Source organism: Paramisgurnus dabryanus, chromosome 11, assembly GCF_030506205.2.
Source record: "Paramisgurnus dabryanus chromosome 11, PD_genome_1.1, whole genome shotgun sequence".
In the NCBI taxonomy this organism is placed as follows: Eukaryota; Metazoa; Chordata; class Actinopteri; order Cypriniformes; family Cobitidae; genus Paramisgurnus; species Paramisgurnus dabryanus.
In genome coordinates, this window is record NC_133347.1 from 28131771 (window position 1) to 28143722 (window position 11952).

At 38.3% G+C, this 11952-nt stretch overlaps 1 protein-coding gene across 2 annotated transcripts in view; it reads left to right on the forward strand.

The window, feature by feature from the left end:
* Positions 1 to 11521, forward strand: part of LOC135729823 (dynamin-1-like protein) — a 37251-nt gene extending 25730 nt beyond the window's left edge. For both annotated transcript variants that reach the window (XM_065247690.1, XM_065247691.1), the window contains 7 exons: positions 1875 to 2030; positions 2860 to 2949; positions 5627 to 5725; positions 5796 to 5909; positions 6008 to 6117; positions 6208 to 6367; positions 8530 to 11521. In XM_065247690.1, coding sequence (XP_065103762.1) covers positions 1875 to 2030; positions 2860 to 2949; positions 5627 to 5725; positions 5796 to 5909; positions 6008 to 6117; positions 6208 to 6367; positions 8530 to 8586 — 786 coding nt within the window. In that variant the 3' untranslated portion in view covers positions 8587 to 11521. The remainder of the gene's footprint in view (positions 1 to 1874; positions 2031 to 2859; positions 2950 to 5626; positions 5726 to 5795; positions 5910 to 6007; positions 6118 to 6207; positions 6368 to 8529) is intronic.
* The last annotated feature ends 431 nt before the right edge of the window (positions 11522 to 11952 follow it).

The following is an 11952-nucleotide window of genomic DNA, read 5'->3' on the forward strand; positions in this document are numbered from 1 at the left end:
CTTTGCATTGAACATGTAAATCACCCACGCTTGCCGCCTCTATCATTTAGCCGCTCGAACTTTTGAGTTCACTCTCTTCATCAGTGCGTGAAAAATTCTAGTCATTCGAGAAATTCAAGCGGAAATCCGCATCATTGGAGGGGCTTCTGCGACTCCGCGGAGACTCCACCACTCCGCTTGCTTCCTGTAATCACGTCACTACCACAGCAAGGTCCTGATTGGTTAACGCGGCACGGAAATCCGACGAAGTTCAGATTTTTCAACTTGCGCGCTTCCCGTGGCAACGCTCAATTCGCCGCGGCACGTTCCGCGCTGCAGGATAATAATCCGCGTGTAATCGCGTCTTTGCATTGAACATGTAAATCACCCACGCTTGCCGCCTCTATCATTTAGCCGCTCGAACTTTTGAGTTCACTCTCTTCATCAGTGCGTGAAAAATTCTAGTCATTCGAGAAATTCAAGCGGAAATCCGCATCATTGGAGGGGCTTCTGCGACTCCGCGGAGACTCCACCACTCCGCTTGCTTCCTGTAATCACGTCACTACCACAGCAAGGTCCTGATTGGTTAACGCGGTGCGGAAATCCGCCGAAGTTCAGGTTTTTTAACTCGCGCGCTTCCCGTGGCAACGCTCAATTCGCCACGGCACGTTCCGCGCTGCAGGATAATAATCTGCGTGTAATCGCGTCTTTGCATTGAACATGTAAATCACCCACGCTTGCCGCCTCTACCGCGGCTGGTGTAAACGCAGCATAACAAAAGGCCTCGTTTTAGGCCCGCCTAAAAAATTCTGAACTCCCAAATGGTGAAAAACGATAACTTTAAAGTTAACTATATATTTATTTACTTATAAATATATATTTTATATATAAATATATTTAACTATAACAATAACTAGATTAGCGTCCACACCACAGGACGATAATTTTATGCTAAATTTGCTTGCGAGGCACACTACTTGCGCAAATCATTTATCTTCAATGGTATTAACTAATATATACACAGCTGAGGTGTTTCTGACGAAGGCACCGGGATTAACACGATGTTGAGTCCCATATATGGTAAAGACAATGACAGAGGAATCAGCTAGACAGTCAGTCATGTGGGTTTAATGTTCGATACGTCAGAATTTATTCGGCAAATGCCAATTTCCATCTCCCATTATTTGCATTTACTCTTTTCCGCAAAAGTCAAAACCACCTCAACTTGCGAATTAAGGGATTTTTATTCGAAATTTCAAAAATAGTCCCCTGCTATTGAAAGTAACCAAGGGGACTATTTTCAGGCAGTGTGTGATATCACTACGCCTCCCGCAGCCATGTTACACCAGCAAAGTCCTTGATTATTACGCCAGAATGAGAGTATAGTTCTTAGCCATATCTGCCTAGAAAATCACAACTTTTAATTTTCCGTCGGACTTAGTATACGATGTAACTACAGAAGAGTCAAGTTTTAAATAGGAAAAATATCAAAACTCTTTGGTTATTTTTAGCGCAATGTTAATGGTCTAATCAGATTCAATGGATTATGCTAAGCTATGCTAAAAGTGCTAGCGCCAGACCCGGAGATCGGCTGAATGGATTCCAAAACGGTAAAAATCAAATGTTTAACTCTAGGGGAGCTGGAAAATTAGCATAAAATCCAACGTTGATGCTTCAAATTTAATAATAAGATTAGGATACTTAAGCATGGATTTTATAGACAAGGCCACATACTGTGTATTCGAATTGGATGAACAGTATTATATCATGCTCTTGTTCCCATTTATAAACTGAATTAAACGCTGGAACGTCTAGTTTTGTAACATTTCCCAGTTGGTTATTCATGCTAATCTAGATTAGAATATAAATGTATTGTTTTGTTTTTGTGCATGTAGGGCCCTCGTCCGGCTCTGTTTGTTCCTGAGGTGAGTTTTGAGCTGCTGGTGAAGAAGCAGATCAAGAGATTGGAGGAACCCAGCATGCGCTGTGTGGAGCTCGTACATGAAGAACTGCAGAGGATCATTCAGCACTGCTCTGCTTACAGCACACAGGTGAACCACACACATTAAAATCACACCTATTTATTTAAAGGGACTGTAAGTAGGATTTTAAGTGTTTTATTAATCAAAATCAATGTCTTTATTCATAAATATGTCCTCGTTTGTGTCAAATGACCTCTGCCAGTGATCTGACTTTTCTTTATAAGCTTAGAATTTCTTCTCTTTACTAACATTGAACGGGTAAGTCCAAGGAGGCATCCATGTCGTTCCGCCATATTGATAAACTATATTAGCAGAGAGGGACAAAAAGTTATTTTATAGTTTTATTCTGTAAAGATAAAGAGTTGTTAATATTTCAAATTTATTTAACTCTGGACAAACTATTGCCAGTAAATAACAAATTTAAATCTACGGTAAATTACCGGCAACCCAGCTGCAATAACATTGTAATTTCTACTGAAACATACAGTGTATGGTTTTGGTGTCAACAGCATGTTGATTTTTGCGAGAAGCTGTGTGATGTACACACACGCACATGTATACACACAGACACACACACACACACAGGGTCAACAGAAGCTACATTAAAATTCAGCACCTCGTCCAGGTCTTATCTCTTCTTACCTGCTGCCTACACTGTGTACGTTTGTGTTATGAGATATTTTTCCTGTTTACTTATATATTATATACATAAATTTGATGTCAAAAAGTGACCCAGAGGCAACACGATGAACAGTGATTCTCATAATCTTCTTACAGTTGATTGAATATTATGCAGATAGGTAACAGTGAGCAGTCTTTCACACGGACAGTGTAAATGACCTTTTAAATAATAGATGACTAACTGTATGTATGTATGTGTGTTTGTTTATGTCCGAAGGAGCTTTTGCGGTTCCCCAAACTGCATGATTCAATAGTAGAGGTGGTGACCGGTTTGCTCAGAAAACGCCTGCCAATTACCAATGAGATGGTGAGAGCACTGACTTGTTTATAAGCATGACTAGATAGATTGAGACTATCAACAGGTAATGTTATCATAGATTTGAAATATAACAAAATGTATCTGTTAAATAGTCCTGGTATATTAGTGTATTATATAGTTATTTTTAAGGGACAAAATGTGAAATATTTGCCCATTGTGGCAGGTTTTTGCTTCCAGCAGCAGCACTCAATTTTAAATTTCTGAATGTTGAGCTATTTCTTTCACACTGAACTCAGCAGAAAAAGTGTTAAAAATGCACCACAAGCCTTCCAGTAATTTTGCGATATTTGCTTAAGTTTCATTTGCAGTGACACATGGAAACAAACAAAATGGTCTGTGGTTTGTGTTTCTTTTGTAAATTAATTTGTGTTTCGATTAGGGTTACTAAAAGATTAATAGCGATTAATCACACACACAATAAAAGTTTGTTTTACATAATATATGTGTGTGCACTGTGTGTAATTAATTATTTTGTATACGTATACATACACATTCATGTATATATTTTAAGAAACATTTGAAAGTATTTGCATATATTTAGATGCATATATTTATTTATTTAAATATATGCATAACATTTTTCTTTAAAGGAATATTCCATTTTCTTAAAAGAAAAATCCAGATAATTTACTCACCACCATGTCATCCAAAATGTTGATGTCTTTCTTTGTTCAGTCGAGAAGAAATTATGTTTTTTGAGGAAAACATTGCAGGATTTTTCTCATTTTAATGGACTTTAATGGACACCAACAATTAACACTTAACTCAACACTTAACAGTTTTTTTCAACGGAGTTTCAAAGGACTATAAATGATCCAAAACGAGGCATAAGGGTCTTATCTAGCAATAGGATTTTCATTTTTGACAAGAAAAATAACAAATATACACTTTTAAACCACAACTTTTCCTCAAGATCCGGTCGTGACCCTACGCAATACGTCATGACGTCAAGAGGTCACAGAGGACGAACGTGAAACTCCGCCCCAGTGTTTACAAGTGTTGAGAAAGAGGACCATTCCTACGTTGTTGTATGTCAGCTGATACTAATTAATGTCTTTGTGTCAGTTTATTGTTTACAATGGTCCGCAAATGTGCGTTTTATATATGTAACACGTGACCTCTCTACGTCACTACGCATTTACGTTAGGTCGCGCTGGACCGGATCTAGACGAGAAGTTGTCCTTTAAAAGTGTATATTTGTTATTTTTATTGTCAAAAATGACAATCGTTTCGCTAGACCCTCATGCCTCGTTTGGGATCGTTTATAGTCCTTTGAAAAAAACTGTTAAGTGTTGAGTTAAGTATTAAATGTTGGGCTCTATTAAAGTCCATTAAAATAAGAAAAATCCTGCAATGTTTTCCTCAAAAAACATAATTTCTTTTCGACTGAACAAAGAAAGACATCAACATTTTGGATGACATGGTGGTGAGTAAATTATCTGGATTTTTCTTTTAAGAAAATGGAATATTCCTGTAAGGGGAAATCTGACTTTCATGTATAAGTGCTATAATTGGGTCCCCAGTGCTTTTGTTAACCTAGAAAATGTGAAAAAGATCAACCTAGTAACTTAGTTTTGTTAAACCATTCTCTGCAAACATGTGAGAAAATAGGTAATTGAAATTTGTCTCCCTTTGTGATGTCATAAGGGGATAATACTGCCCCTTAATCTGCACTATCCAAACACGGCACTGCCATTCAATGCCGAGATCAGCTCATTTGTATTTTAAAGGACACACCCAAAAACGGCATGTTTTTGCGCACACCTACAAAGTGTCGATTTTAACATGCTATAATAAATTATCTATATGTTATTTTGAGCTAAAACTTCACATACGTTCTCTGGGGACACCAAAAATGTATTTGACATCTTAAAAAAGTTTTGTGAAATGTCCCCTTTAAATTTATACATAATAATAATTACACCCAATACACACACAAATAAATTATGCAAACACAAACTTTTATTTTGTATACGATTATTCTCATTACTCTTTTGACAGCCCTAGTTCCGATATAAGTTTGTTCTCCATTCTTACCTCAATCAGATTTCATACTGATTATGCTTATACAAATCTTTAACTCAAAAAAACAACGTTGTATTTTCTGGCAGGTGATCCCCAAATCCCAGAAAATAAATTGTATCCCAGAAATACAATTCAAATTTATTTCTCTAGTGCTTCTCACAATTTTGCATTGTAGTGAAGCAGCTTTACAGTAAATACATTTCTAGTATAGGCAGTATTCACATAATCAAAAAGAAGCTTATGAAATATATATACAGTACTAAATCATGAATCATTTTATAAATAATAAATCATTTTATTTTCAGCAGCTTTATACTTTTGCTGTTCTTTTCTGATGCAGTTTGTTTTCTCCAGGCCTAAATAAACAAACGAATAACATGACATACTCATTTTATATTTAAAAATGTACATTCAGTATATTTACAAACCCACTATGAAACCGGTTAATGTAGCTGATTTCCTTCATATCTGTGCTAGTTTTATGTATCAAGTAGTTGTGTACTAAGTAGTATAATTTTCATGTTCATCCCGTCATGGTTTATAGGCTATACATCACCTTCCCCATGCCCATATTTATACATTACCTTTATGTAACACAAAACACTAAGCTCGAAAACACTTTGAAATTATCTTCTTCCAGGTTCATAATCTGGTTGCGATTGAGTTGGCGTATATAAACACCAAACATCCCGATTTCACAGATGCTGCACAGGTCTCTGCATCCGTCAACAGCCAGCAGGTACTGAAACTCTACTTTTACTCCATTTCTCCCAATCCAAATGTGGTTTGTAATAATCTCTCTTTTACAGGTGGAGACTGGGGATGCAGGGAAGCAAAGGAAAAACGACAAGGTTCCTTTGGAAGAGAAAGGCCCTGTGTCCGGGTTCGGAAGCCCAAGCAAAGCCATTAACCTGTTGGACACGGTAAATCAATGCTAACTTATTACCACAGTAAGCAAAAAAGCCAGGACATTTGGAAAAAAACGTAAAAGACCTAAAGGCTTTTGACAATGTTTCTATAGGCTGTGCCAGTGTCTCGCAAACTGACCTCCCGCGAGCAGAGGGACTGTGAGGTCATTCAGAGACTCATCAAGTGCTACTTCCTGATTGTACGGAAGAGCATTCAGGACAGGTCAGCTTTATGGTGCATGTATGTGTAAGAGACAAATACATTGGGTGGATGGGAGACATTTTACATTTGACTTTTTTCTTCCGTATGTAGCGTGCCAAAGACTGTGATGCATTTCCTGGTGAATTTTGTGAAAGAACATTTGCAAAGTGAGCTGGTTGGACAACTCTACAAACAGCCTCTGCTCCAGGAACTCCTCATCGAGTCTCAGGAAACAGCCCAACAGCGCACGGAGGTTGCACAGATGCTGGAGGTACGTTTGCTTATGTCTGAAATAAAAGTTTGAAGAAATTTCCTTTTTGTTGCCAAACAACTGCACTTCTCACAAATTGGCCACCAAATAGAGTGCCACAGGGATGATGTATTTTGTAGGCTAACCTGGAAGTTAGCGGGACACTGGTTCTCTCCCAAGAAAGCCCATTAATTTGGCCCAATTCCAATTCTGTTTTGTACCCCTATGGCTACCCCTCACCCCTTTTCCTTGCCCCTTAAAACAGAGTGGAAAGGGGAAGGGTTAAAAATATTTTCCTAAGAAATGGGACACCATTACTACACTGTAATAAACCCTTATATTTCCTACGTCGAAGTAGATCCAATGTTTATCACAAACTTAAAAGATGCTGCCTTCACCTGTAGTCATTTAAGTTTAGTTACAGCCTGAAAAGTAGCCTTGGACTTATTCACCAAAATCAGCACACCACACACCCAATTTTTGGCGATTCAGGTTGCTCTCCCCCTCCGTTTATTCACGTTCACAATCACTGTAGTGGACTAGAAAACTGAAGCACCTGGAGTTATCCACTGTGTGCGACCTACGGAACGCTATCAGATCAGGGGAACCAGGATGCAATCAGACCTGGGGTACCTGGACGCGTTTAAATCGGGGGAACTTGGACGCGATCGGAGGAACCTGGACGCGATCAGACCGGAGGAACCTGGACGGGATCAGACTGGGGGAACAGGGACACATTCAGTCAGGGGGAACCGGGACATGATCAGACAGGGGCAAACTGGACAAGGTCAGACTGGGGAAAGTTTGGACGCAATCAGATGTGGGAAACGCGATGCGATCAGACTGGGGGAACAGGGACACGTTCGATCAAGGGGAACTGGGACACGATCAGATGAGGGAACAGGGACATGTTCAGTCAGGGGGAACCGTAACATGATCAGACAGGGGCAGACTGAACGAGATCAGACTGGGGAAACTTGGACGCGATCAGACTGGGGGAACCGGGACGTGATCAGATGGGGGAACGGACATGTTCAATCAGGGGGAACTGGGACACGATCAGACCGGGGCAAACTGGACGAGGTCAGACCAGGGAAACTTTAATGTGATCAGACAGGGGAAACTGGGATGCGATCAGACATGGGAACTGGGATGCAATCAGACCGGGGGAACAGGGACACGTTCGATTAGGGGCAACAGGGATGCGATCAGATGGGGGAACAGGTACATGTTTGGTCAGGGGGAACCGGGATGCGATCAGACAGGGAAAAACTGGATGAGATCAGACCGGGGAAACTTGAACGCGATCAGACTGGGGGAACCGGGGTGCAATCACACCAGGGGAACAGGGACACGTTTGATCAGGGGGAACCGGGACGCAAACAGATGGGAGAACAGGGACACGTTCAGTCATGGGGAACCGGGACGCGATCAGACTGGGGCAAACTGGACGAGATCAGGCAAGAGAAACCTAGACGCGATCAGACTGGGGGAACCTGGTTGCGATAACCTGGGTCAGGGGGAACCAGGACATGATCAGATGGGGGAACGGGACGCGTTCTGTCAGGGGGAACCAGGACGTGATTAGATGGGGGAACCGGGATGCATTCGGTCTGGGGGAACCGGGACGCGATCAGACCGGGGCAAACTGGACGCGATCAGACCGGTGGAACTGGAAAAATATTTTTTATTTTTAAATCATTGTCGCTTGGGTTTGAGGTTAGATTGGGGTTTTGATTAGGATGTAATTTAATGTAGTGGTTTCTACAAGTTTTTCTTCCAAACTATTTTTGGTTGGGTTTGGGGTTAGAGTTGGGGTTTGGGTTAAGGATGTCTGTAACAGAAAAGTCGTTCTAACCCTAACCCTACGCAACAATGGTAAAAAAATAGGGGAAAAAATGAGTAAACAATACAAAAAAGAAAGTGGTGCTAGGGGCACGATAAACTATTTATAGAAATTTGTGCTGGGTGACACGAAAAAGACATTCGTGCTTAATGACGCAAAAAAAAACATCTCCATGAACACGAATAAATAAATAAAAAAAATTTGTGATTATAACACAATCCTATATTTTACACGATGCGTGGCAAACCTACATGCATGTGATGTATAATAAATTGATATTTTGTTTGAGTATTGTGCCGAAACACACTATTTGACCTGCCATTCTGTCTCATTTTAGGCGCTCAAGAAAGCCAGCAACATTATCTCAGAGATTCGAGAGACTCATCTTTGGTAGCCAAACGTTCTCACGAATATTACGTCCAGGAAAGTGTTTACATGTCTATGTGTGAGTGAGTATGATACAGGTCAAATACATTATATCACTCTATAAGACATCCAATGCCAACAAGAACATGCACGAAAATGTGTACAGTTTTTCAACCTCGCAATATTTCCACTGTATATGCACAGAATTTCATAATAATGTGTTTGACAGACATCTATGCTTATGTGTTTGTACACTCTGTAGGTCAACATATAGTAAACATATCAAAGTCCCTGTCGCTTTCTTCAGCTTTATAATAGTTTGTCCATAGGTTTTGAGCATTGAATCAAATTATTTAGTATTTAACAATGTTACATTTAGGAATATCTAAGGTATATTAAATATTAAAGGGATTGTTATACGAAGACCAAACAACTGAATATTTTGTCATCTTGCTCTCGCACTTAAAGATTGTTTACATAATGTTGATATTTAATTCATTGATAACGGGTACGTTTTGAATGACTTGAGGTGGAGTAAATGGTGTTATTATTTGAGTAAATATGATGTGCCAATTTATTTTTTTTAAACATGATTAAATTCATGCATTTTGGCAAGGTTTTACTCTGTACAGGAACTTAATTATATAATTTCACATAGCCAGTATAGGCTAAAAACAAAATCTCAGCTAGCTTTATTTGATCTAAACACAAACCGATGAATAAAGTCTCTTATTATGCTACAATTAGGATCATTAGTAGTGATATAACTAGTGACTGACGTCTAGAAGTGATGATGAAGAGTAAAACGCTGTAGAACAAAGAGCTTTATGCTTTGCTGTGCTCCGAAACGCTTCAAATCACACTCGGAGGTGCCTGAGACTTGACTGCCATGTAATATTTATGCTTGTATGAATATTTATTGTGAGAGTAAATAGGCCAGTATCAGAGAAGGTCAAATGAGGAACAAAGACTTGAGAACGGTCCATGCGAATCGCTGCTGAAAGCACTGAACACCTACAAGTGTTGCCAACTTGGTCGTGCAGAATTTGTACACAAATTAAAGGATCTGGAGACTATTTGTTTGTCGTTCTGGTTGAATAACCAGTTACATTATAACTAATGCGTGTTTATGTCAGGTGCAGGGCGTGCAACTTTAATTTATTTTTTAATTATATTTTTTTGGTGGGTTTTGTAATAGTGGGATACATGCATAAATTTGGTGACGCAGAAAGCAGAGAAGGGTTTCTCATCACCTAAAATGAAGAATTGGTTTAAGAAGTTGACAAAACCAGGCACAGTCATGTAATTTGTTGTGTGAATGCAGTAGTATGCGACAAAATCAGCCAATTAAAATATAGTTGATGTTTACTATACAGTTATGCAACTTGATTTTTGACCAATGAGATTCCACTACGGGCGAACATGACCGAACAGTCGACAAAACATTGCGGTTAATCTTGTCGCTAGTAGAAGTTCACTTGCTGGTTGAGCAAAGGTTAAATTAGCTGTGCATGATTGTCAGTCTTGTCAATACGACTAACTGGGTGGAGTATCTTGGTGCTTGGTTAGAAAGGTCCGGCTTTATTTATTGACCCATTAGCAATTACAACTGATAGATTAGAAAGCGATAAAATCTAAAGAACAAAAAATGATGACTAAAATATTACAAAATGTTATCAGGTCTTTGTGAGTGGTATTATAAGCATGTATTTTTATGGTCCTAATAGTATTTTTTTCTTTGAATCAGTTATGCATCATATTTTAAGAATATTCCAGTGAATATCTATGAGACATTGAAGTGCTGTTATTCGGTCAAGATGTGTTGTAGAGGTTAAACCTTCCCGGTCAGGCCACATGTGAAGTTGAAGCAGGAACTTCAGATGGTGGATTTGAAAAAAGGCCAGAACAAATTCAACTTATTAAGCCGTTACATAAAGAATAATTATATTTTACATAAATAAACAGATTTTGGGGACCAGTATTTTTGTTTATTGTGACACATACACCCACCCTCTTTCATTCTTATCATTGTGATAAGTGATTTTCCGTATAATAGTATTTTATTTTTTAAATAAGCAATTAAAGCAACAATATGTAGGATTTTCACCACAAGAGGTCGCTTTTTCACAGTAACAAAGGCCAAGCTTAATGACGTCATGAAGGAGAATGGAACGATGGGAGATGTTGTTTTTATCATCCAGAGATGTTTATTTGCTAAGCGTGTTCATGGATAAGGTAATAAATTAATCATAGGTGGAGTTTAGGGGGCGCAGGGGGGACACTGCCCCCCAACCAGATACACTTATATTTCAATTTCATTAATAGCTCAGGCAAAAGAATAAGAATTCATATTTTATTTGTCTAATCTTGATATTTCAAGCAAACTTTTGAGATGATGTAGGTACAAAACTCCATGAAATATATCATACTGTGGCAGTGCAATTGTTTTTTTTACAAATAATCTTACATATTGTGGCTTTAAAAGTAAAGTAAATGCTATCATCTTATGTTTTGTTGTGCAAAGTGACCTAAGGGTATTTATTTGAAGTAAACTTTTGTTGAATTAATAACGTTCGTATAATTTTTTCTGGTGATTTTGTTATGAAATAGGACCTGGAACTGTTCTTGACAGATTTTGTGAGATGTACCCATTTAATCTTAAAATGAAAGTTTGTTCCCTTCATCCAAAAGTGACTTCACTACCTGTGTAACATTCTCACTTAATCATATGTTTGTATGTGATTGTATGAAGTATGATCAGAACAACGTGCAAGTAAATGATTTAGCTTTCCTGTTCAGCATGTAATATGTGTATGTACGTTTAAATGAGAGTAATTGTACTTGTGAAATTGTTTAAATCATTTTAAATAACATGCAATTTCTTGAAGAATGCCTTTTAGTGTCTGCCTGCCATTTTATTTTGTGATACATGTCAATGTAGCCATCACTGTTTAAGAATATCATTCAAATAAAAATATGAAAATCACTCAGAATCTCTGCTTTTCAGTTATTTCGTTTGCAGATCTGCTTTTACTTCAAATAGACGGCTTTTTCATTCATGCCTGCTGAAATGAAAAGTACAAAGTAATTTCTTTTACAAAGATTCACACATTTTTATCAGTTGAGTTCCCACTGGCAATAAAATAGATGTAGAGATGAAATAACATTTCTGCAGAAACTTGTTTTAAAAGATTATTTGAAGCAGAGAAACATTAGTGACTGTCTTTTAGAGTTTTTCAAAAGAGACTGAGATACTGTCATGTATATACACTCACCTAAAGGATTATTAGGAACACCATACTAATACTGTGTTTGACCCACTTTCTCCTTCAGAACTGCCTTAATTCTACGTGGCATTGATTCAACAAGGTGCTGAAAGCATTCTTTAGAAATG